Source organism: Colossoma macropomum, unplaced genomic scaffold, assembly GCF_904425465.1.
Source record: "Colossoma macropomum unplaced genomic scaffold, Colossoma_macropomum, whole genome shotgun sequence".
Taxonomy (NCBI): Eukaryota; Metazoa; Chordata; class Actinopteri; order Characiformes; family Serrasalmidae; genus Colossoma; species Colossoma macropomum.
In genome coordinates this window covers 4,424,792-4,448,757 of record NW_023494791.1, presented here as the reverse complement: position 1 = coordinate 4,448,757, position 23,966 = coordinate 4,424,792, and the positions used below count along the sequence as shown (strand labels likewise).

Sequence of the window (23,966 nt, the reverse complement as noted above, 5' to 3'; positions counted from 1 at the left end):
TAAATTCAAAGTCTGATTTCCATGGACTGAGTAGTGAATGGTATGATTAGAAACTTAAACAGTGTTTACATACAACACTTTAAACAGGGGTGAAAGTTCAGTTTTTTATTAAATGGACCCTTTAATAACTCTAAGTGTGAAGGCTAATGTTAACGTAGGAGTGCTAGATGTCAGTTTCAGCTCTGTTAAACTGCTTCTTTGGGTCGAGGCTCATCAGAGAGGAAGCATCTCAAGGCATGACAAGGCGAGTCACACTCGCTCACTATATTTCATTAACTTATTGATAATTTTGTTTATCAGGAAGGACATAACTTCTATGTGTTACTGGTGTTATGTGCTTTAATGGCTGGGTAATTAAAAGTGTCAAAATAAATGCCATAAATCATTTTATTACTGATTTTAAAGAGTAACACAAGGTCCCCTGACAGCCAATGAGTCAGCCAATTTACAGAATCCTCGGTTTTAACCAGAATGTCACTGGAGTCACCGTCACTGGTGTTACACCATATTCATACAACACCTGTGACTGTAAAATATGTTTGGAATTGAGCTCTCCTTTTTGCATATATGATAATAGGAGATGTTAATGGCCATAGTAAGATTGTTTAGTTTTGGGATGAAAGAAACTGAATTTTTAAAAATGTAAATATACTAAAAATAAATACAAATATATATATACGTATATATTCATTCTATTATATTAATATATCACTATATTAAAATATATTAATTACAGTATTTGTAAAAATTCTGCTCTATAGATAATTCAACATTATTTTTTACTGTTCAAATACAGTAACTGTGCAGTTTAGCATGAGCCAAGCTGGTGTGGGTTAAGCAACATTTACTCAGCCTGTTAGCCACGTGCTAGCCTGTCCTGTGGGGACCAGCCTGTTCATGTATTGGTGAGCATCTGGTGGTAACAAAGAGCTCCTGCCTGAGGGCCCTTTGTTGTGGGATGAGCACACAGCCAGCTGGGAGCCAGCGGGGCTGCGTGTATCATGAGCCGGTGAAAAGCAGCAGAGTTTGACTCTTGCTCTCTGGCCCGTCTGAGGGGGCAGAGGTATGTCCCTCCAGCAGGTCCAAACAAAAGAATCAGAAGCTCTTCATTTCATGATTTCAGCCCACCGGCTAATTCACCGCTTTCTCTGTTCCTGCTTTCAGTTCAGGATTCTTGGCGCGGGCTCTGACTGGAAGTGTTAGCTTCACTGCTTAATACTAGAGCTTTTGATTGACAAGTACACTCTAAAAAATGATGGTGCTTCCAGGGTTCCTTAGTAAAGAAAATGGTTCTGTATAGAACCAAGAACACTCAAAGAACCATTTGCACGATTAAAGGGTTCTTTGCATTATGGAAGTGTTCTTCAGACTGATGGAGAATGTGCTGTAGATGGTTCTGTGTAGGCCTTTTTAAAAAGGGTTCTATATAGCACCCAAAGGCATTCTTCTTTTGTAACAAGCTTGACATCGTAACAATGGAAGAACCCTTTTGGGTGCTATATAGAACCCTTTTCAAAAAGATTCTATATAGAACTGTCTGTAGCACATTTTCCATCAGTCTGAAGAACGCTTTCATAATGCAAAGAACCCCTTAGTCATGCAGAGGGTTCTTTGAGTGTTCATGGTTCTATAAGAACCATTTTTCTTTACTGAAGAACAACTGAAGCACCATCATTTTAAGAGTGTAGGTAAAAGCAAAACAGCGATTTCAGAGGACAGAAAGACTGAGACAAGTGATAAACACTTTGAAACTGACATATTTATATATATATATATATATATATATATATATATATATATAAAAACCTCTTATTTATGTTGTATAGCTCTGGTTGTTCGAAGAAATAGCCAAAACTAGCTTTTCCTTTAATTAAGATGAGTGACTGACTTGAGAAAAGGCATCCTTGACATTGATTGGTCAGCTGTGGATGTGCTGCTCTTTTGTGGCACTCGGCTGGCTAGAGTGTGTGACTCCATAGATAACAATGAACAGAATACAATCCAGCAAACAGGATAGGCTGTGAATGCATTACAGACTGACTGGAACAGTCAAACTGAAAAAGCACTGAAAAAGATGAGCTGAACCTGATATTGCCACAGTTTTATGGCGCTGTAATGTAGAAGTGTGGTACCTTTCATGGTGGAGATTAAAGCACAATATTAAAGCACGTTTGATATAATGTTCAGGGCTTCTTTGCTTTACTTCTTCTTTGTTTTCCAGAGATGTTGTATAAATCAGTAGAACACTGGAGGTTGTGTATTATGGTGAATATTAGCACAGTTGTGGTGATTTACTCATCTTCAGCTTGTTGTCATATCAGTATCAGCTAGGCATGGGCGATATCCAAAAGAAATAGCTTAAGTGCTTTTTAACATTAACTGATTTAATGAAAATCTTTGATGATAGTCACATATTAAATAACTGAGTAACTTAGCACCATTTAGAAATAAGATATTTCACCTGTCGTTTTGAAAGTTCTTACTGCAAACACATGCATTTATGAGCTCCTGCTGGTGTGGGTTCACTCAACTTTGCATGCCATGACCCCTTGAGTTCACGTCTATGTGCTATACATATTAAAAAACGAGGTGTTTTCTGCTGGTATAGTAGAGGCGCTCTAGAAGTCAGCAAAAGATGCCTGTGAGACATTATGAAGCATTAATATTTCATAGTTTTACAACTCATCTGATCCATCAGCACACTTAAACTGGATGCAAACTGGGAAATTTACCTCAGATGATGTGTTGTACTCTGGAAGAGCAGAGACAGTGGGGAATATAGTCTAGAGTAGCGACTTATTAACGTTTCTGTTTTAACAGTTGCAGAGAATAAAACATTATGTGCAAATATTTTTTAATATTATTTTGCGATTTGTTAAAAATTCAATTATTTCTCAATCCCAACATGACGATTGTCGCCTTATTGTCAGTCATTGGTGATATCTGATTACATCACCCTATCAAATATTTCAGTATCAACAGGTGAAAAAAAAAAGGGTGACGCTTTGTTTTGAGTGGTCCTTTTAGATGAAACAAACAGTCAACAGACTCTCAGTAACAGGTCAAAAACATATGAGGGTTAGGATTAGATTTTGGGTTGAAGTTAAGATTAGGATTAGGACCAGGGTTAGGATTAGGTTTTGGGTTGAGGTTAAGGAAAGGATTAGGGCCAGGGTGAGGGATAAAATTAGATTTCGGGTTGACGTTACGGTTAGGATTAGGGCCAGGGTTAGGATTAGGTTTTGGGTAGAGGTTAAGGTTAGGATTAGGATTAGGGCCAGGGTGAGGGATAAAATTAGGTTTTGGGTAGAGGTTAAGGTTAGGATTAGGATTAGGGCCAGGGTGAGGGATAAAATTAGGTTTTGGGTTGAGGTTAAGGTTAGTGTTAGGATTAGGGCCAGGGTGAGGGTTAGGATTAGGTTTTGGGTTGAGTGTAAGGTGAGGGTTAGAATTAGGACCAGGGTGAGGGTTAGGATTAGGTTTGGGGTTGAGGTTAGGATTAGGATTAAGGCCAGGGTGAGGGTTAGGTGTTGGGTAAGGATGGTAAGGTCAGGTTTTGCGTAATAGAAGTAACATATTAACAACACATCTACTTAATGTAAATAATGTATCAACAGAACATCTACAAGATATTTACTTCAGTGTATTCAGATGCTTCACTACAGCTACTTCACTGATATGTTGTTGATGTGTTACTGATAATCTGTTAAGAGTTTATTAATCATCTACAAAGGACCACTCCAAATAAAGTGTTACCAGAAAATATACTTCTCTGTTTGTTTGAAATTGAAATACAATATTAGATCTTCCACTGTGCACAGATATCTGCACTCATAGCTTAAGCATGACATCATGTGCCTAATTTCAAATGTGTCCACATATTTTAAGCCTTCTATTGTTTGCTTGTTTGTTTTGTTTTTTTTTTCAAGATTGTTGACACTTTTATCTCCATAAGTCTCTGGTAAGCCCTCTCTCCTTTTTCCATCTGGTCTGGTGGTTCTATGGTCAGTTCAGACCTCTCACATCTCATGGCTCCAAAACATCAGAAGTATGCTGGCGCTGTGAGAGGAATTTCTGGATGGTTCATAAGTTCAGCAAAAGCGTGAGGGGAGATTTAACCCCTCCCCCACACCCTTACTTGTAAATAGACCCGAAAACAAAGCCTAAAAGTTCACAGCTGCTGACCAGCTCTCCTTGTATGTGCCAAAATCTAACTGCTGCCACAAATTTGTCTGAATGCTGTTTTCTTTGGCGTAAAAAAAGTTGTGTGACTATATAATGGAAAAAAGGGCACATTTCTCACAGTTTTTATGGCATAAAGTCTTAAAGACATTGCATAGGACTGTTTACCATATCAATTCAGGATAAACTCATCTGTATTATCAAGAATTATGGGAGTATATTAAAATATCCTAAAAGCCTTTAGATGCTCGTGGAGTTGAAAGAGGCTTAACCTATATTTCAGCCTGCGATATTAAAGTGGCTATTTATAAACAAATCTAGCTTTATAAGAAAGGCACGCAGTATAAGCATCGTAATGCCTTTAAAACCGAAATATAGGCCACTGTAAATTAGAGCTTATATCACGAAAGTGCTGGAGCAGTCTAGCCCGGGTGGGTTAAGGGGCATCAGCTGCAGCTGATCGTTCGGGCCCCCATGCTGCTCGTACTCTCACTCTTTTGTCTCGCTGCTGTGTCTGAGAGGCTCCTCGCCGCTTCCTCAGCTGCTGGGTCAAAATCATCATTGTTCTCCGCGTCACGGTCATTTAACTCGGGGAAATTAACCAGATCAATAAATCACAAAGACGTGGCGAGATTGGGAGTTTCGGTTTGCTGACTGATCTCGACTGTTCAGGATTATACAAAGAGCAAAACGTGAGAAATTTGGTGTCACTTATCAGCAAAATGCACAAGACGAGCATATCCAATCGCATTTCAGACCTTTTTAGCCCCTTCTAATCTGACCATTCAGTGAGAATTAGGCAGCAGTGGATCCACTGAGTGCCTTTGAAAGCTTTTGCCGTCTTTGTGCCATTTTCCTTATCGTTTTTTTTTCCCCTTTTCTCATACTTACAGTATGAAATATTTGTGGGAGGTGCGTGGGTGACGGTGATGGGTGAGTGCATGCTTTTTTCCACTACTTGGCCATGACCTCAGCATCTCCTGTGAACCTAAAGGAATTTCTCTCCTCTGAGTCATGTCCATTACTAACTCCAAAGGTGATGATCTGGAAAAGAGTCCTTATGAACTCAGGCGCAGTTGAGCTTAGTCATCGCGTGGACTGTTTTTCGCGAAAAACCCCCCAAGAGGAAACATGAGACCCCTTTGCGCCAGAACACTGAGCCTTTTGCGCATTGTTGTGCGATGATGGCCTCGCCGTTTAATAGAGATCCCATTTCATGTGTTTCAACTGAGGGGATTTGAAGGAACACCTCATATTCATGCGCAGTTGATGTTAACCATGAGAGCTCTGAAAAAGGACAGTGAGACTGTGTTCAGGACAACCTTTGTTCTCTCCTGAATAATAGTTGTATGTTTCATTGGCTGGCTCTATTGTTCATGCGAGCTGTGAGAGATACTGTTGACAGAGGGTTTTCTTTCTTTTTTTCCCCCACAAATAGGCCGATGTCGCTGTCCTGTTTATCTGCTCAGGCATGCGTTTGCTCAAATATCTAGTTAAAGCAAGTGCTGTCATGCTTGCACTGTCAAATCACAACAGAACAAACCTTTTTGTAGTTGTTCCCTGCGTTTACGGCACCTAATGTTGCAGTACTTAAAAAAGGGTTTTGGTAAAGCCAGCAGGTAGATATAGAACCATGACAACTGAAGGAGTGGGTGGTTGCACAGTTCAGTGGCTCTTTTCAACGATTTCCCTCACTTTTTTGAAATAAGACTTTGATGTAGTGTGTAAACACTGTTAAAGTTTCAAAACATACCCTTCAGTCCCAAGTTCATACTTCCAATATATGGACTGACTGGACTGACTACTGCTGCAAAAATAGCCCTTTTCTAGTTATTTGGTATACAATTGCATATATCCACCATATATTTAGCCTACAGCAGTTCAGCTCTTTCCATCCATATATTGGAAGTATGAACTTGGGACTGAAGGGTATGTTTTGAAACTTTAACAGTGTTTACACACTACATCAAAGTCTTATTTCAAAAAAGTGAAGGAAATCGTTGAAAAGAGCCACTGAACTGTGCAACCACCCACTCCTTCAGTTGTCAGGGTTCTATATCTACCTGCTGGCTTTACCAAAACCCTTTTCTAAGCCTACGTTTTTCAGCCCGAATTGCTTTTTGAATAAGGCACAATACCAGACAGTCAGTCAGAACTGAGCTTATTTACATATATCAGTCTTGAACAAATACACAGGAACCAAAACAGCCTGTTTAATTGTTTAATTGTAAGGGAAATAGAGAGATTGGAAAATGGTTAGGTGAAAATAATTCACGACTGGTAGATAAAACCACACAAATGTCATAACTGGACCTCATGAATGGGGGAAAAAAAATAAATATGAGGAAAATGTAGGATATGGGACATATACATAGCTCAAAAAGGGTTCCACTATTGCTACAAGTCACTTTTTTGGTGCTATATAGAACCTTTTTTTCTGTGTACTACCATATGTCAAATTGTTGTAAAGGAGGGGTGTCCAGTCTAATAAGTACTGGTATAGGTGCAGGTTTTCGTTCCAAACAAGAAGAGAACACCTGATTCCACTCGTTTAATCATTCAGTCTCCGTTTTTAAACAGCTATTCATGTGTTCTCCTGCTTTGCTGCGTCGAAAACCTGCAGCCACACCGGCTCTGTGTGGGTAAGACTGGACACCCGTGTTGAGATTTTGAAAAATGCCCCATTTGCTTAAAATAGTATTCCACTGGTAAACAAGCGAGTTCAAGCTAGGAGACACCAAAGTCTGTGCCCTTGGAAGGCACAAGAAGACGAATGTTCCGCCTCCTTTAATTCAACGCCTGGATTATGTCAGAAGTATGTGGGATTCAGCTGCTGAATATCCTTTCTCTAAATCCCACAGATCTCTTTAACCGCTTACTCTTCTTTGCCAGCTTCCCACTTTTCTCTCCTCATGAGTGCGGAGGGGAGCAGCAGACCATGCCTGGACCCCTCTGGGCTGTCCTGCTCTTCTGGAATTGACAGTAATAGAAACAAAAGGGAATTCTTCCAGGCTCTTGCTCTGTTCTTCTCCCAGTCTGGTCATTTACTATTAAAAAATAAATAAATACTCACCGTGCACTTGGCTGAGCGTGCGCTGCTATTACCTGTGTCTACAACCTCCCCTACACATTCCAGATAATTAAGAGAATATACAGACAACTCGGCTTACGATAACAGGAGAGAGAGAGAGAGAGAGAGAGAGAGAAGAAAGGGAGGGAGTGAGGATATCTATTTCTGCCCTGTGTGATGTCATCTGAAAGGGAGCTGTTCACTTCTCAAACTCTTTTTTTTTTACTCTCCCCCTCCTTCCCCACTCTTTACTAAAGGAGGAGGGCTACTATCAGAGCAGAATATGACTAAGACGTTAAGTAGAATAGGCCACAGAGACAGAGGGGGAGAATTAAAACAGGGTCAAGCATCCACCAATCAACATGTGCTCTCAGCACAAATGGAGCTGTGGCAGATGTTGCCGGAATAATGAGTAGGGGGCGGGGCCTTCAGCCCATTGCCAGGAGGGTGTCTGTCATTGCCGGTTGGACCGCAAGAGAGGCAGGAGCGGCTTTTTGTTTATCCTGGAGCCCCGCGGCTTTTGTTTTCGCAAATTGGAGGATCTGTATCAGGATACGGCACCTTGCACCGGAGATACTTTTACTGACTGCTCGGGAGAATGTGAAAATTCAGCGCAGGATGTGTTGTGATGGAACTTAGCACTGAGGAAACAGGCAACAATGAGCAAGTTCAGACCACGGGGAAACTACAGGACCTGACTACATGGAATCAGACGTTCTGAAGGAAGAGGAAGTATTAATTAAAGTGCTGAAGATAACTTTTTATTCACGTGTTGTAATGAAGCATTTTTCGCCTTATTTTTTCTACTGAGATTATATTTTCATAAATTGAAGCTTCTATATGTGTGCATAGAATACTGCTTATAGAACATATTTTTATATTTATTTTCTGACCTCTCGTTCTTGAGCACGATGCACTGCTTTAGAGCTCAGTGTACAAACTGATGCATCTATGCATTATTGCCTTTTTTTTGCTTTTTGTCCTTCCAAGTGAGGGATTGCACTGAAAACTTGTACCTCGTTTAAAAAAAAAAAATATATATATATATATATATATATATATATATATATATATATTTCACAAGTGTTCATTGTCAGAATGGGTAAACCACTTAGCAGACCCGACTGCCTGCGCCAGAACCCCTCTTGTGTGGGGAAAGGAGAAGAAGAAGACCTGAACATTGACGACTGCTACGTCCCCCAGAGGTCCATTTACGACACTGTGAGGCTTAATGAGCAGATCGACTCGGGTTCGAAGGGCAGCCTGGCTTCCAGGCATTTTGTCGGCACTTTGCCTTATACCCACCGCACCCTGGACATGAGCGCGCTCTGTGGGAACGGGGTTCTGGCTTCGTCCAGCGCCTTTGAGCTGCGTGGCAGACTGGACGAGCGGGTGGTTTTCGACGGGTTAAAGTTTAACGGAGACGTTATCCGGGGAACGGGTACCATCCTGGGCAAATCTCGGAACCAGGGGGACAAAAAGGAGCCCCTGCAACATCGGCGCTCCTGGAGAAGCTTTGCGCCGGCCAACCTTAGTGAGTACGGCAGCTGCAGTGGAACCCTGTGCACCGACGCTGGAGACCGGCAAGCCTTGGTTGGCCGGGTGGGTCGAGGGAGGAGCGTGACCAATTCCTTGACCTCAGAGGACGACTCTGGCCTTTGTAGCCCCACTGCAGAGCGAGAACGCCGGAAGCAACAATCTCAGAGGAGAGGGGGGCCAGGCACCAGGAGCCTGTCCTCCTCTGAAGCTGTGCATGTGTCCGGGGAGCTGAAACCAGGGCGTTCCCTCAGTTCTGAGCAAGAGGAGTTTCCCTTCTCCCCAGTCAGAGATTCTGCAATGGCACCAACGGCAAAGTACTACATGGACGCTGCGGTGCAAGAAGGCACGCGGTTTAAAGATGCTTGTGCCGTAGACTTCAGCGATGCTGAACGCGTCGTTTCTGATGCCGATGTACGAAGCAGGATCGCAGCAGGGTCGATGAGCAGGGCGCAAAACGTGACCCATGATGGCCGGCCGAGGATGATCTCAGGGTACGAGGAGTTACCCACAGCTGAACTTCTGGAGGACGCTTCATCTCAGGACGACTTTGAGCTTTTAAGCGTGGTCGTGACGCAGCCTCTGGAGTCGCAGCCTCTGGAGTCACAGCCTCTGGAACAGCACGTCACTAAAGACGCAGAGTCTTACGAAAAGGAACAGAGAGCCACCGAGTTCAAAATGGCTGATTTGGAGGAGTTTTTGTTGGCTGTGGAAAGGGAAACTGGTCTCGCCAATGGAATAAAGCGGACAATTACGTACATGGGAGATGAGGAGATAGAGAGCTTGTTATCATCCTTAGCTGCATGTTCCCAGATTGATCTCTTGGGCTTGCCATCCTCACAGGTATCCCAAAATATCCTTCATTGTCACCAGGCCTTATCTCTTTGAGTGAATGTTGCATATATGATTAGCATTTCCTGGGAAGTTGGATTGTACTGCCCTCTATATCTGATTAAGGGCTGCCTGAATTGAGTTTGTTGCATTTGTCGGTCAGTGACTCAGCTTCTGTGATCCTGCCCAGCTGTGTGTTAACTCATAGCTGCAGCCACTTTCTAAACTGCTGACTAGCTGTAGACAGTATTTCTTTGCCCAGTTCGGTGGAAAGTCTTGCCATAAAATGACTAAAATACATGAACAGTTATCATAAAAAGGAGTAAAAGTAAACAGGGCTCAGTTATTCAGAGACAGAAAGTGGCAGGAATTCTAAATGATTCTTTATTTGACAGGAGTTTCTTTTTTGTGGTCTGTGATGAAGAGTTTCTCCTGGTTTAGTTTCCTCCTAACAGCTGACAAAAAGTGTTGTGGGGGCAAAGATAGCCATAAAAAAATGCATAAACACATACATGCTGCACAGATGTAGATACATGCATGTTGGAGCCTTCCCTACTACAGTGGTGGTAGTACAGCGAGTTTATATGGAATCTCCAATAGCAGATGCCATTTCAGCCCAAGCTTTTATTAGATTTGAGCCTTGTTTAGCCTTGCAGAGTCATAATTTATTTAAGTATAAGAATCCAAAATCTCTGTATGTTATAATTTGGATTAAACCAGAACTGAATAAGCAACTGTTTTGCCACAGTAAACCCAAAGAGTAGCATTCCAAGTTGGTTTAAGGTCAAATTTCACGATCATTCAGTACACAAAGAGCAGGAATCGGGACATAATTCACATCTAACACTTTCACTAGAGTGCTGTTAATACATTTCCATAATCTGTAATAGGCTCACATTTCCGGAGCATATCATCGCTGTCAGAACAAAACGTCATGTCATAAAAAAATAAGGTGAAAATGTTATTACCTTTCCATTTTTGGACCATTTCTGTTGGTCTGTTCATCATGAAATGTTGGCACAGTGTAAAACAGCACTTTGTTCTTTTCAAAATGTGTAAAAAAATAAAAATCTGCAAAAATGAAGATATAAGGTTTTGTTAAAAAAATCCCAGTATATGCCGGGAACAGAACTGATGGGTGTAACTGGGAATAAGACTAATTTTGTGGTCTTTGTGTATGATTTCATGTAGCATTAAGCGATACAGTTTTAAGAGACACATGTGAAGTTATGCAAGTCACTGTTCCACTCTCAGACCGCAAAGCCAAAGCTGTTAGTTCCTCAGTTTGGAGCTTGATGTTGGTATGTAGCTGTGAGTGTTTGTGATAAGTTGGACAAAAGCTCATATTTTCAGGTTCAGCTGAACTGTGTTGTAGTCAAATACTGACCAAATCTCCTAGCTCTTCATCAGGAGGACAAAACCAGCCCATTTTCCAAGAGCTGAAGGTTTGAAAATGATAGCGTACAATGTGATCAGACAAACCTTCTGAATGGTTTTAATCAAACACTAATCAGCAAAACCGTAATACATTACGGTATCAGCCACACTTTCTAATGAGATTTACATCAGCGTTTCCACTCCAGCCTTAACATGTCTTACTACGTTTTCCACTGACTGCAGGTTTTCCAGAAAGAGGCCATTGAGTCGCTACAAACGCAGTTGCAAGAGCTGAACTGGTTGGGCCAAGGACTTATTCAGAATGCCCCTAAAGGCACCAGCACAAAGAGCCTTGAACATGACCTGGAGGAGGTCAACACCAGATTGAATACCCTCAACAAAAAGGTGAAATGCTATTACATTCATTGTTGATTTCACTAAATTAGCTTTGGTATGAGCCACAAACAGTGATCTGTGATATGAATGTTGTGATTATTTATCACTTGTGGTGGATTTTTCCTCCTGTACTATCTGATGCTTCTCTTATCAGGAATAGCTACATGCGTTTTGTGTCTGTGATGTTTTCAGGTGGCAGAACGGTCGGCACAGCTCCATGAAGCTCTGCTGCATTGTGGCAGGTTCCAGGATGCTCTCGAGTCTCTGCTGAGCTGGCTTACAGATACGGAAGAGCTGGTGGCCAGTCAGAAACCACCATCAGCAGAGTTCAAAGTCGTCAAAGCGCAGATACAAGAACAGAGAGTAAGACTTCAGCGGTTTGCCTCCACTAAAAGCCAAATCAGGAACCACTGCAACAGTCAGATTATTACTGCTTAGTCGTCAACAGCACTGCAGGACTACTCCCACTAAAACAAGCTAAACATGTTTCCATTCTGCCTGTTAATGGTTCAACATAATTCGTATTCACTGTAGCCATAAAAGGCAGTTTCTGTCTGTTTTGGAGATGCTTCTATTTTTTGCACTACAAATTTGTGCCAGTTGTACAGGATTGTTTAAAATGAAGAACACTGCAGTTGTCTGTTTTATCTCTGTGGATAGGCATGAATAGTTTTTCATAGCGGGGGGTTCTCACGCCTCCCCTTTTACCCCTCATTGCTCGCTAGCAGCTCAACGCAAAGTCACAACATTTCACACACACAACAGTGTCGTAGTTCATCTGATAGCAGAGTTAAGGAGAAAAGATGGTTAATTTGACAATATTAGTCAAAAATATGTTCTGCCAGCAGAATGGCAACTAGGGGGCTTACAAAAAGAGATTAATCTTGCCTTGTTAGCCTTGGCAAATTTGTTTTTTGCCCTGCACTGTTAGAAATAAAGGTTCTGTGCTGGTACATTTTTCATTCGTCAAGGTACAAACAGTGTAAATGTTCCCTCAAAGGTCCAACAGTGGTTTTAAGGTCTGATTGTGAACCTTAAATAAGTTTTTCCAGGTGAAAAGTTCGTATTTGTACCTTTTCATAACCGAATGTTTTAAAACAGAACAGTAAAATAAAAGCCTGGAGACGAGACGGGGTGTGTGGAGTCAGTACAGCTTAGAACATATCATTTCAGTGGATTATGGTTCAGTTATGTTCCCTGACTAAAGGTACTGAGATGGACCCTTGAGGGTACCACCCCAGTGTCAAGAGAGGAACTGCCCCAGAAATAGTTTCGTAACCTTTATTTCTGAGAGTGCAGTGAGAGATTAGGACATTTTAGAAGCTTTGTGACATTTGCAGTTGGTCATAATCATGGCGTGCGTATCGTGTTTCCTTACTCCATGTAAGTTTATTTTTCTCTCTGTCGCTGTGGCCAGCTCTTACAGAGGCTGCTGGATGACCGCAGACCCACAGTGGAGCTTATTAAAAAGGAGGGGGGGAAGGTGACGGAGCTGGCCGACTCTGTGGATAAAGAGAAGATTGGAAGGGAGATTGAATGCCTGGGGCAGAGGTGGGACACTCTACTCAAGAAAGCAGAGAACAGGTAAACCTGATGTGCTTCTACCTAATAAAGATTTTATATGCCGGTCTCAGGAAATGAACAGCTGAAGTATCCATTTTTTTTTAAAGAAAAACTGATGGGAACATTTATCAACAAGCTATTTTGATTTTTTTTGAAATTTGGAAACTCTTGAGATTTTTTGCCTATTTGGCAATTTCCTTCTAATTTCATAGTATCCGAATGTAATAATAATAAACATTAATATAATTATTTCTAAAACAAATGAACGTAAGTTTATCTGGATGACATAATTATCCAAATATTCAATGTTTTGCATATCTCAAGATGTGTATTTTCCTGGATGGAGACCATGTTGTTTGAGTATATGTCAGTTTGCCAGGCCCAGTGTTAATCACAGATTACGCATTGGGCTGTTGTACTTCTTTCCTGGCAGGCGCAAGCAGCTGGAGAGCATTTTGGTGGTGGCCCAGCAGTTCCACGAGACCCTAGAGCCATTGGTCGAGTGGCTCACTGCTACAGAAAAATGCCTGGCCAGCTCTGAGCCTATTGGCACCCAGACCTCCAAGCTAGAAGAGCAGATCAGGCAGCATAAGGTAAATACACGCAGTGCTGTTAGACACAGAGCGACTCGTCTTTCCTTTGGACCCATCCGCTTTGATTCTTTTGCCGTACCTTTGTGTTCTGGTCACATTTGTTCTTTATACCCTTCACGCTCTTCATTTGTTATTGTTCCGTTCTTTTATGTTGGTACAATCATCTCCCCACCCCTCCGCTTTGTGTGCCGTTCCTGGTAATCAGGCCTTAGAGGAGGAGATTATAGGCCGCAGTAAAAGCTTGTACCAGGCCATGAGTCTGGGACAGTCGCTGCGGACGGTCAGCTGCATGGACGATAAGGAGCTGGTCCAGGCGAAGCTGGACAGCACTCAGAGCAACTACATCGAGCTCCAGGAGCGCTGCCGCAGGAAAGCAGACCTGCTGCAGCAGGCGCTGGCCAACGCCCAGCTCTTTGGGGAGGATGAGGTGGCTCTCATGAACTGGCTCGACGAAGTCCACTGCAGGCTCAGTGACGTCTCCGTGCAGGACTACGCGCCGGACGTGCTGGACAAACAACATGCTGAGCAACTGGTAGAACAGAGCTCCTCCTCTTCAGGCTTTTCTCTTCAGTTTTTCATTTTAATTTAATTATGTTTTTCATCAGCATCATCATTTACAGCCCCTGTGTTTAGTGGGTTAGTTTGCAGCAGTTTTTAATTGTAACTAACTGAGATGTTTTTTATGGCTAGGCGCTTCATGAGGATATTGAGTTAAGGAGACAGAATGTTGACCAGGCCATGCAGAATGGACTAGAGCTGCTCAAACAGACCACAGGTGAGATTTATTATTATTTTTTAGAATATTGATTGATGAGAAATCTTAAAAATATTAAAATATTGAAAAAATCTTAAAATGAAACTCCTCTGATTTCTGCATTTTTTCATGTAATTGAGGTGTAACAGTAACGTGATAGGAACCAAGAGTCACAATGACCACAACACTAATATAGCCATTTTATTTACTATCCGAAACCACCAGTGAACCTACACAACCTATACATGTTATGTTAGTGGTAGAATAGTGGAAAATCAAAAGAAAAAAGCTTTCTTTGAGGATTATTCTGTCTCATAACACCCGGCATGCTTCCTCCATCATAAATGGATTTTAAGAATACATTTTTGATCAAAATATAATCTCAGATCTACTGTGCAACAGTGAATCAGGCAATGTATTCATACCCAATTTTTGTAGTAGCTTTCTGTGACGAAGCTTTAAGAGGCGTTAAAGTTTTCAGACGTCTGGTTCCTATCACCACCACTGTGAAAGATTTCATCTCACATCAAACTGACATCGAAACATACTTGAACGACTTACATCTTCACCATTTAATTATTCAGATATTTTGAAAAATGGATGGAATCCCCCTTTAAGAGTGCTGAAACACAATCAGTGTGAATCAGTGAAATACAATGTGTAAATTTTGTGAAGTGTTACGTTTCTTATATTCTTGCATTTAATGCATTTTGGAACAAAACACTAAAAAACACATCAGCAAACCCGTGTTATAAACCGCCATTCATGTTGACCAAAATTATGTTTGTTGGATTATGTGAATATCCTGATTCATTCAAACACCCAAAGGACACTCCAATCTGTGATTGGTCAGACTGCTGTGTCTGATCCATTCATACCAGCACAACACACACTAACACACCACCACCACGTCAGTGTTACTGCAGTGCTGAGAATGATCCACCACCCAAATAGTACCTGCTCTGTGAGGGTCCATGGGGGTCCTGAGCACTGAAGAACAGGGTAAAAGGGGGCTAACAAAGTATCAGAGAAACAGATGGACTACAGTCTGTAACTGTAGAACTACAAAGTGCACCTATATAGTAAGTGGAGCTGATAAAATGGACAATGAGCGTAGAAACGAGGTGGTCATGATGTTATGCCTGATCGGTGTACTGTAGTAACTTTGTATTTGTGGTCTTACTTGCCCTAGTAGTGAAAACCTAATACAGGATGAAAGTTTCAAGGATGTGAAGCAGCTGACGTGACTGTTTTGACACTCTGCCTTTGGTCCAGGTGATGAAGTTGTGGTCATTCAGGGCAAACTGGATGGAATAAAGACAAGATACGCTGAGATAAGCACAATGAGCAGCAACGTGTTAACGACGCTGAACAAGGCCCTGTCTTTGGCAACCAAGACGCAGCACACGCACGAGGAACTGAGCTCCTGGCTGGAGAAAGTGGAATCTGAACTGGCCACGTTCAGAGCTCAGGAGCCAGTGGGAGAGCAGCTCACTCAAGTGCAAGAGAAGCAAAAGGTGAGTCATTTTACTGATCAAAACATTGGCGTTTCACGTTTCACTAACTGGTAGCAACTACACTCTCAAAAATGATGATTCTTCAAGGGTTCTTTAGCAAAGAAAGTGGTTCTGTATAGAACCATGAACACTCAGAGAACCCTTTGCATGATTAAAGTGTTCTTTGCATTGTTAAATGGTTCTTCAGATTGATGTAGAATGTGCTGTAGATGGTTCTATATAGAACCTTTTTGAAAAGGGTTCTTCTATTGTCACAATGTCAAGTTTGTCACAATAGACAAAACCTGTTTGGTGCTATACAGAACCCTTTTCAAAAAGGTTCTGTATGGAACCATATGAAACGCACTCTTCATCTATCTGAACCCTGTCACAATGCAAAGAATCCCTTTACTCATGCAAAGGGTTCTTTGAGTGTTCATGGTTCTATATAGAACCATTTTCTTTACTAAAAAACCCTTTTTAGCATGTATTTATTGATTATACCACAGTTAGTTCTGACCACGCACTGTGATTGGTTGAGAGACACTGTGTGAGTGCCACTATCTCCCAATAATGGCTTTCCAAGCTAATTTATCTAAGTATCACTCTACCTAATCGCCTGTAATGTAGCAGCAGCATCTGATTAACAGTCACAGCTTTATTACAAGTAACAGGAGATCTGAAAAGCACTATAATGACAGCAGACAATGCAAATGAGCAACAGTGACAAAACCAAAACGCTGTCACTGTAATCAACAAGAGCTGTGTTTGACAGATGCTGGGTGATATTACTAATCTTTAGTCCAGTGCCAAGTAATACAAAGGCTTATATCTTTATACCAGTACAGATGCTTTTAAACGAAGGGTTTCTACATTAAAAACCAGTAAAATTTTAATTTAATTAAATTTGAAAGCTGTTGCATTAGTATTAAACAAACTGCCGCATCCACTATCTACTCAGAGAAATAACTGACGCTTTATTTTGAGAGTCCTTTTTAAATGAAACAAACACTCAACAGCCTCTCAGTAACATGATAAAAACATATGAGGGTTAGGATTAAGTTTTGGGTTGAGGTTAAGGTTAGGATTAGGGCCAGGGTTAGGATTAGGTTTTGGGTTGAGGTTAAAGTTAGGAGTAGGATTAGGGCCAGGGTGAGGGTTAGGAGTAGGTTTTGGGTTGAGGTTAAGGTTAGGATTAGGGCCAGGGTTAGGATTAGGTTTTGGGTTGAGGTTAAAGTTAGGAGTCAGATTAGGGCCAGGGTTAGGATTAGGTTTTGGGTTGAGGTTAAGGTTAGGATTAGGCCCAGGGTGAGGGTTAGGATTAGGTTTTGGGTTGAGGTTAAGGTTAGGATTAGGCCCAGGATGAGGGTTAGGATTAGGTTTTGGGTTGAGGTTAAGGTTAGGATTAGGCCCAGGGTGAGGGTTAGGATTAGGTTTTGGGTTGAGGTTAAGGTTAGGGTTAGGATTAGGGCCAGGGTGAGGGTTAGGATTAGGTTTTGGGTTGAGGTTAAGGTAAGGATTAGGACCAGGGTGAGGGTTAGGATTAGGTTTTGGGTTGAGGTTAAGGTTAGGATTAGGCCCAGGGTGAGGGTTAGGATTAGGTTTTGGGTTGAGGTTAAGGTTAAGGTAAGGATTAGGACCAGGGTGAGGGTTAGGATTAGGTTTTGGGTTGAGGTTAAGGTTAGGATTAGGCCCAGGGTGAGGGTTAGGATTAGGTTTTGGGTTGAGGTTAAGGTTAGGGTTAGGATTAGGGCCAGGGTGAGGGTTAGGATTAGGTTTTGGGTTGAGGTTAAGGTAAGGATTAGGACCAGGGTGAGGGTTAGGGTTAGGTTTTGGGTTGAGGTTAAGGTAAGGGTTAGGACCAGGGTGAGGGTTAGGGTTAGGTTTTGGGTTGAGGTTAAGGTAAGGATTAGGACCAGGGTGAGGGTTAGGGTTAGGGTTAGGATTAGGCCCAGGGTGAGGGTTAGGATTAGGTTTTGGGTTGAGGTTAAGGTTAGGGTTAGGATTAGGCCCAGGATGAGGGTTAGGATTAGGTTTTGGGTTGAGGTTAAGGTCAGGGTTAGGATTAAGCCCAGGGTTAGGGTTAGGTGTTGTGTAAGGTTGGTAAGGTTAGGTTTTGCGTAATGGAAGTTACATATTAACAACACATCTACTTAATGTAAGTAATGTATCAACAGAACATCTGCAAGATATTTACTTCAGTGTATTCAGATGCTTCACTACAGCTACTTCACTGATATGTTGTTGATGTGTTACTGATAATCTGTTAAGAGTTTATTACTCATCTACAAAGAACCACTCCAAACAAAATGTTGCCGTAACTCCAAGTGCTCTGCCATTATAGAGCATTCACTGCATCTCATGTGTTTCATTCCAGTTCAACAGAGCTAATTAGACTCTGTTTGTAATGAAGTGCACAGTTGGTCAGACAGTATCCACAATATGCTGGGAAATGCATACTGTGCCATAATATATCAGAATAATGATAAAATATCATATTGCCCACCCCCATTGTGTTTTATTTCATAATTATGAACGCAGTAGTGCTGCTTGTCTCAGTGAGTCTGCATACATGAGAGTCACTCTTAGGCTCCTCGCTGAATTTCCAGGCCCTAATGAAGGAGGTTCAGGAGCGTAAGCCAGTGGTGGACACGCTGAATGAAGTGAGCAGTGCTCTGCTGGAGCTGGTGCCGTGGCGCGCCCGAGAGGGTCTGGACAAACTGGTCACGGAGGACAACGAGCGCTACAGGTCTGCTAGCGATGCCATTGCTCAGCGTGTGGATCAGACAGGAGCAGCTATCTTAAAATCACAGCAGGTAATATGCCAAGTATTTTACAGAACTTCACAGAAAACTTTGAAGGAATTCATCGTGCTTGTTGTATTTAAACTCTGCAAGTTTTGTAGTTATACTTGGATTCCACTGTAAAGTTTTGGTTGAAAACAAATGAAATAAATTCCTGAAATGCCCAACAGAAAAGCCATCAGCTTTGGTTTCTCTGTGTTATCTATTAAGATACAGCCAAATGAGCTCTCTCAGTAATTAGTGCTTCAGGAGCTGAACAGAAGGCCTTAAGCGCTAGATTAACTACCAACATAATTAGAGGAATCAACCAATCACGTTCTTGAAGCCTTTCTTTAGGTTATAGATGCTTCAGTGACTGTAAATACGAGCCATAGTCTAAGCAGGTTTCAGCTCTATGCCAGGGCTTTTTACTGAGTCACTATAAAACTGCTACAAGGTCAAATAAATGTTAATGGCCAAAAGATGTACATGCAAATAGATGTTAGCTTAGTTCAGGGGTCGGCAACATGCAGCTCTTTTACTGCCCTTTTGCAGCTCCACAGCAGAATCAGATTTGTAGGTAAAAATAAAATAATCCTCCTTTACAGTAAAATAAAGCTCTGCTGATCGTTCAACACAGTTTAACAATAAATGGTCTTAAACACTGGAGTTAATGTAGAACTGCTAATTCACCCTTTAACCCTGAAGGTTGGTGCACAGACTTCTGGTCACCATAGCAACGCAGACAAGTCTCGTCTAGCTAATAGCTAACAAAAAGGCAAAGAGAAAGATTTAAGACAAACATCAATAATTTCATGCTAGTAGCACATACTGAGACATATTTATAGCCAAGATGGTAAAATGGACATATGTTGTGGCTCCCAAGCTGGTTTGATTTTTGTTGAAAGGACAAAATGGCTCTTCTTAACATTTAGGTTGACGATCTCTGGCTTAGACTAACATACCATTGGAGTCCCATAGGGGTTCTAGCAGAAATTAGCATTATTTTATGGGTGATTTTACTTTTACCACAGCTATGTCCCAAACTGAAGGCCTAGGGCATCTTCTGCTCTGTGCATTTGGACAGTAATCAGAAAATGAAAATACAGAACTCTTTTTTAATTTATCTTCCGCTGGCATTGCTGTAGTTGCTAAAAATACTTGCAAAGCTGTAAACTGTACCAGTCCTGCAGGTATCGTTTACTGTGTAGGTTTTCCATGGTAGTGGCCAACATGTCTGCTTTCTGGTGTTCAGTTTGAGCAGGCAGCAGACACCGAGTTAGCCTGGCTGACTGAGGCAGAGAGGAAGCTGTCATCTCTAGGGGACATCAAGCTGGAGCCGGAGCAGACCACAGCTCAGCTGCAGGCTCAAAAGGTCAGTCTTACCAGACTCTGGTCATTACTGGTTCACACCACAACTAACAGAAACAACAACAGAAAAAACAAACATCTGTGTGTGGCCCATGCCGTCATCTGCAGCTCTCTGTCTTTTCCAGGGCTTCTCCATGGACATTATGAGGCATAAAGACGCTGTGGATGATATCGTGAAGACAGGCGAGGCGATCTCGAGCAGCAAAGACGAGGCAGAGAAACAGGCTCTGAAGGTGGGGAGAGAACAACCTCTCACTGTAAACAGATACAAATCCAAACTTATGACTAAACCCTGTGGGTTGGTTTCCTGGACAGAGAGCATTCGGAATGGGGATTCTTCTAAGGCAAATTATTCAGTAACTGCATGAAATGAATGTAAATTTTTATTTTATTGATGTATTTTTTTGTAAAAGCTCCCCTCAAATTAACAGAACATGTGTTTTATGATCACACATATTGCTACATGCTTACAATTTACTGCTGAAAGCCAAAAATCTTAGACGCTCTTTGTATTATTTTATAAAAATAATGTTTACAGAGCAGATCACTGAAGAGACGCCATCTGTTTATACTTTATAGCCCAGATTTGTGGAAAAATGGGTCGACTTTCAGTAGAAAAAAATAGTGAGTTCAGCTTCTTTTATTATAAGTGTTTAAAATTGTTTAAAATCACCATCTATTTGACTGAAAAGAAGACAGTTACAGCTCTCATACGACCCCCACCTTTAGAATGTAGCTTATGAAATATGAAAGTTATGAAGAATATGACGAAGACAGTGAGACTCACCGTACTCCATCAACACCTGTACTGAAATCAGAATTTCACTGAATTGTTGGTCTGTTTTTTGTTGTCCTGTAATAAAACATAACGAATACCTGAATTGTGATTTTAGTACTCTGTTACTGCCACCGAGTACTCGAGTACCCGTACGCATCCCTTGTCCAGGACTAGGCTTCATCCCTGTCTGGGAAACTGACCGCAAATGTAACATTATACTTATCAGACATTACACATCTTTTGTGTATGGGAACAGGCGAAGGTCCAGTCTCTCCTGGAGAAATACAACGCGGTGAGCCAGCTGAACTCGGAGCGCTGCCTGCAGCTGGAGAGGGCCCACTCTCTGGCCTGCCAGTTCTGGGAGACCTACGAGAGAGCTGTGGCCATGGCTGCAGGAGACCCAGGCTAGCTTCACCCAGCTTCCACAGCCTGCCATTGAGTATGAGACTCTCAGACAGCAACAAGAGGAACTGCGGGTAAGAACTTCACAAAGACCCAAAATTAAAGCAGTGTAGCTTTGTTAGTGTAATTAGTTTAACATCATTCTTCTACATTATGTTCTAACCTTGCGCATGTTTCTGCTCTTAGCAACTGAGGGAGCTGATTGCAGAGCACAAGCCACACATAGACAAGATGAACAAAACCGGCCCTCAGCTGGTGGAGTTAAGTCCGGTGGAGGGAGAGCCCATCAGGGAGACGTACCAGGCCACAGACAAGCTGTATGCCCAGCTAAAAGCAGATGTCAAGCACCGAGCTGCTGCCCTAGATGAGGCCATCTCCAAGTCTACCCAGGTTTGTCTGCATTCTTGGGTCTTTCTTTCTGCTGCTTTGCCTCAATTTTATTTTTATGTCAAATTAATGCAATGACTGATCATATTCGTTTACATAGTCAGTTGTGGTTAATTGCATTTGCTCAAATTGGATCCTGAAGATAGATCTTTTTCTATTTTGAAGAAGTAATTTTTTTATAGCTATATATAAAAAAATAATAATAATAATAGACTTCGAGATTAAAGTTGTGTTTTCTAGAATAAAATTTTAGTATTTTGAGAAAAAACGTATAATATTTCGAGGATAAAGTCATAGAATTATGACATTAAAGTGGGATATTACCACGAAAAGTCGCAATATTGTGCCAAAAGGAAGGCAGCACCTCCTCCTGTTAGAATGAGGGGCGTTTAGGAGTTGGTAAAGTTATACGTTAGTATCGATTTCTCCCATGAAGAAATACTCAGTCTCCCTGTCTCCTGGCACATCAGCACCACCTTGTTATTAGCATAAGAGCACTGAAACGGCTGAGCAAGAAACTGTTTATTTAGAATAAAGAACCAGACGGACTCGGAGGAAATTGTCTCTGTTGTTGAAGGAGAACTCACGCAGTGGCGTCTACACAGCTGTCAGTGGTTTTGCATCTCTGTGCCATTTGAAGAGGGCATGTAGTTTCACAGGAGACGATGAGAACGATAATCAAAGTGATCGATCCCGACGGAGTGGAACTCCGGCACATTATGGCAACCCTCCAACAGTCGGCCTACCTTATCCTAAAATGTTGCAAGTTTATTCTTGTAACTTTACAACTTTATTCTCAAAATATTTTGACTTTTATCTCAAAATATTATGATTTTATTGTAAAAAATCAGGGCAGCAAGGTGGCACAGTGGGTAGCGCTGTTGCCTCACAGCAAGAATGGCCTGGGTTCGATTCCCGGCCGGGCGACCAGGGTCCTTTCAGTGTGGAGTTTGCCTGTTCTCCCCGGGTCTGCGTGGGTTTCCTCCGGGTACTCCGGTTTCCTCCCACAGTCCAAAGACATGCAGTTAAGCTAGTTGGACTCGCTAAATGGCCCCTAGGTGTGAATGTGTTTGTCTGTCTGTCTGCCCTGCGATGGACTGGCGACCTGTCCAGGGTGTATCCTGCCTTCCGCCCAATGACAGCTGGGATAGGCTCCAGCACCCCACCGTGACCCAGAAGGATAAGCGGTTTAGATGATATATGTATGTATGTATGTATGTAAGAAATCAGACTTTATTTTTGAAATATTACAATATATTGGTGAAAGTCTATTATTTTTATTTATTTTTTTAACAGTGGCCCTAAAAAGCCATCATAGACATTATAATGTAGTTAATACTTTAATAAATCAACAACATTACTTTCATCATGTAAATGCAGCGATCTCAGGAAATTGAGCATGAAAATGTGTTCCATGGAGAAAAGTGGTTACATAATGAGAGGTTATAGTAGGGCTGGGCTGCATGACTATATATATCATATATCATTTATGTGATATATTACTTTTCAGAGCATATTGTGAATAGCATCAGTACTTAAAAACTCTTCTCTACATTTACTTACAAAGAGAGCATAATTAGTCCAAATTACTTGGATTTACTGCATCGCAGTATGTAAAACCTCTTGGAGTATTGTGATATTTATATATACTATATTTTATATCATGCACAGTTGTATGCAAGTTTGTTGCTCATTCATTTATCCATTGTTCTTCCATGAGCTCCATCCAGCAGAATTACTAATATTACCGGAATCACTGCTGTGTTTTTGCTCGTAAATGATACACAAACTTCTGACTTGATGTACCAAAATGATAAATACAAATGAAAATTCACAGCATTTCAGTAAAGGAAATTACTTTGGTTTTATCAAGAGAACCATCAGTGGAACTTGCCCTCCCTTTAAAGGCTGCATTTGAAAGAGAAGACATAGCAACAGTGTGTGAGTAACTGGGCATCAGGCTGCAATTACAGATGACTGGAAGGGTCAAACTAATGAAATACCGCATTAACTTTGACACTGCTGTTTATTTTCAAATGCAGTCTTTCTGTTTCCCACACTTCTTTTTGTGTGTTTATTTTGTGCCTTGAAAAGAGCTTTTTTATGTGTGATCTGACTTAAACCGCTCCATTTAAATCAGCCAGTTGACAGGAGTGAACTATAGAAGCATCAGTGGTTTAATGTTAAACTATTTTTTTGTATGTGGACATGCATCGTGCCTTGATTGCCTGAAGTTCTGTATGTTCCCATCAGAAAGTCCTGCCAAAGTGCTTTTACTCTTATCTTGACTGAGATAAAAGTCTCTAAAAGAAGTTCTCGCATGGTCCTCCCAAACAATGACAGCTCATTAATGAGGGTTGTCAAAACCCTTTGATGGAGGTCAACTTTCAGCTTGTTTTGAAGTTAAAGAAGGATATAGCAATCATGACCTCTATGAGCCGCAGGAA

The 23,966-nt window shown here is 41.5% G+C and overlaps 1 protein-coding gene across 1 annotated transcript in view; it reads left to right on the top strand.

The window, feature by feature from the left end:
• The window catches only part of dst (dystonin), a 277,698-nt gene that overhangs the window by 204,231 nt on the left and 49,501 nt on the right, over positions 1–23,966 (top strand). The window contains 13 exon segments of the mRNA XM_036573677.1: positions 11,240–11,401; positions 11,585–11,755; positions 12,810–12,976; positions 13,389–13,548; positions 13,754–14,080; positions 14,239–14,323; positions 15,578–15,819; positions 18,408–18,614; positions 19,837–19,956; positions 20,078–20,185; positions 20,987–21,103; positions 21,105–21,206; positions 21,319–21,522. Of these exon segments, the coding sequence (XP_036429570.1) occupies positions 11,240–11,401; positions 11,585–11,755; positions 12,810–12,976; positions 13,389–13,548; positions 13,754–14,080; positions 14,239–14,323; positions 15,578–15,819; positions 18,408–18,614; positions 19,837–19,956; positions 20,078–20,185; positions 20,987–21,103; positions 21,105–21,206; positions 21,319–21,522 (2,172 nt within the window).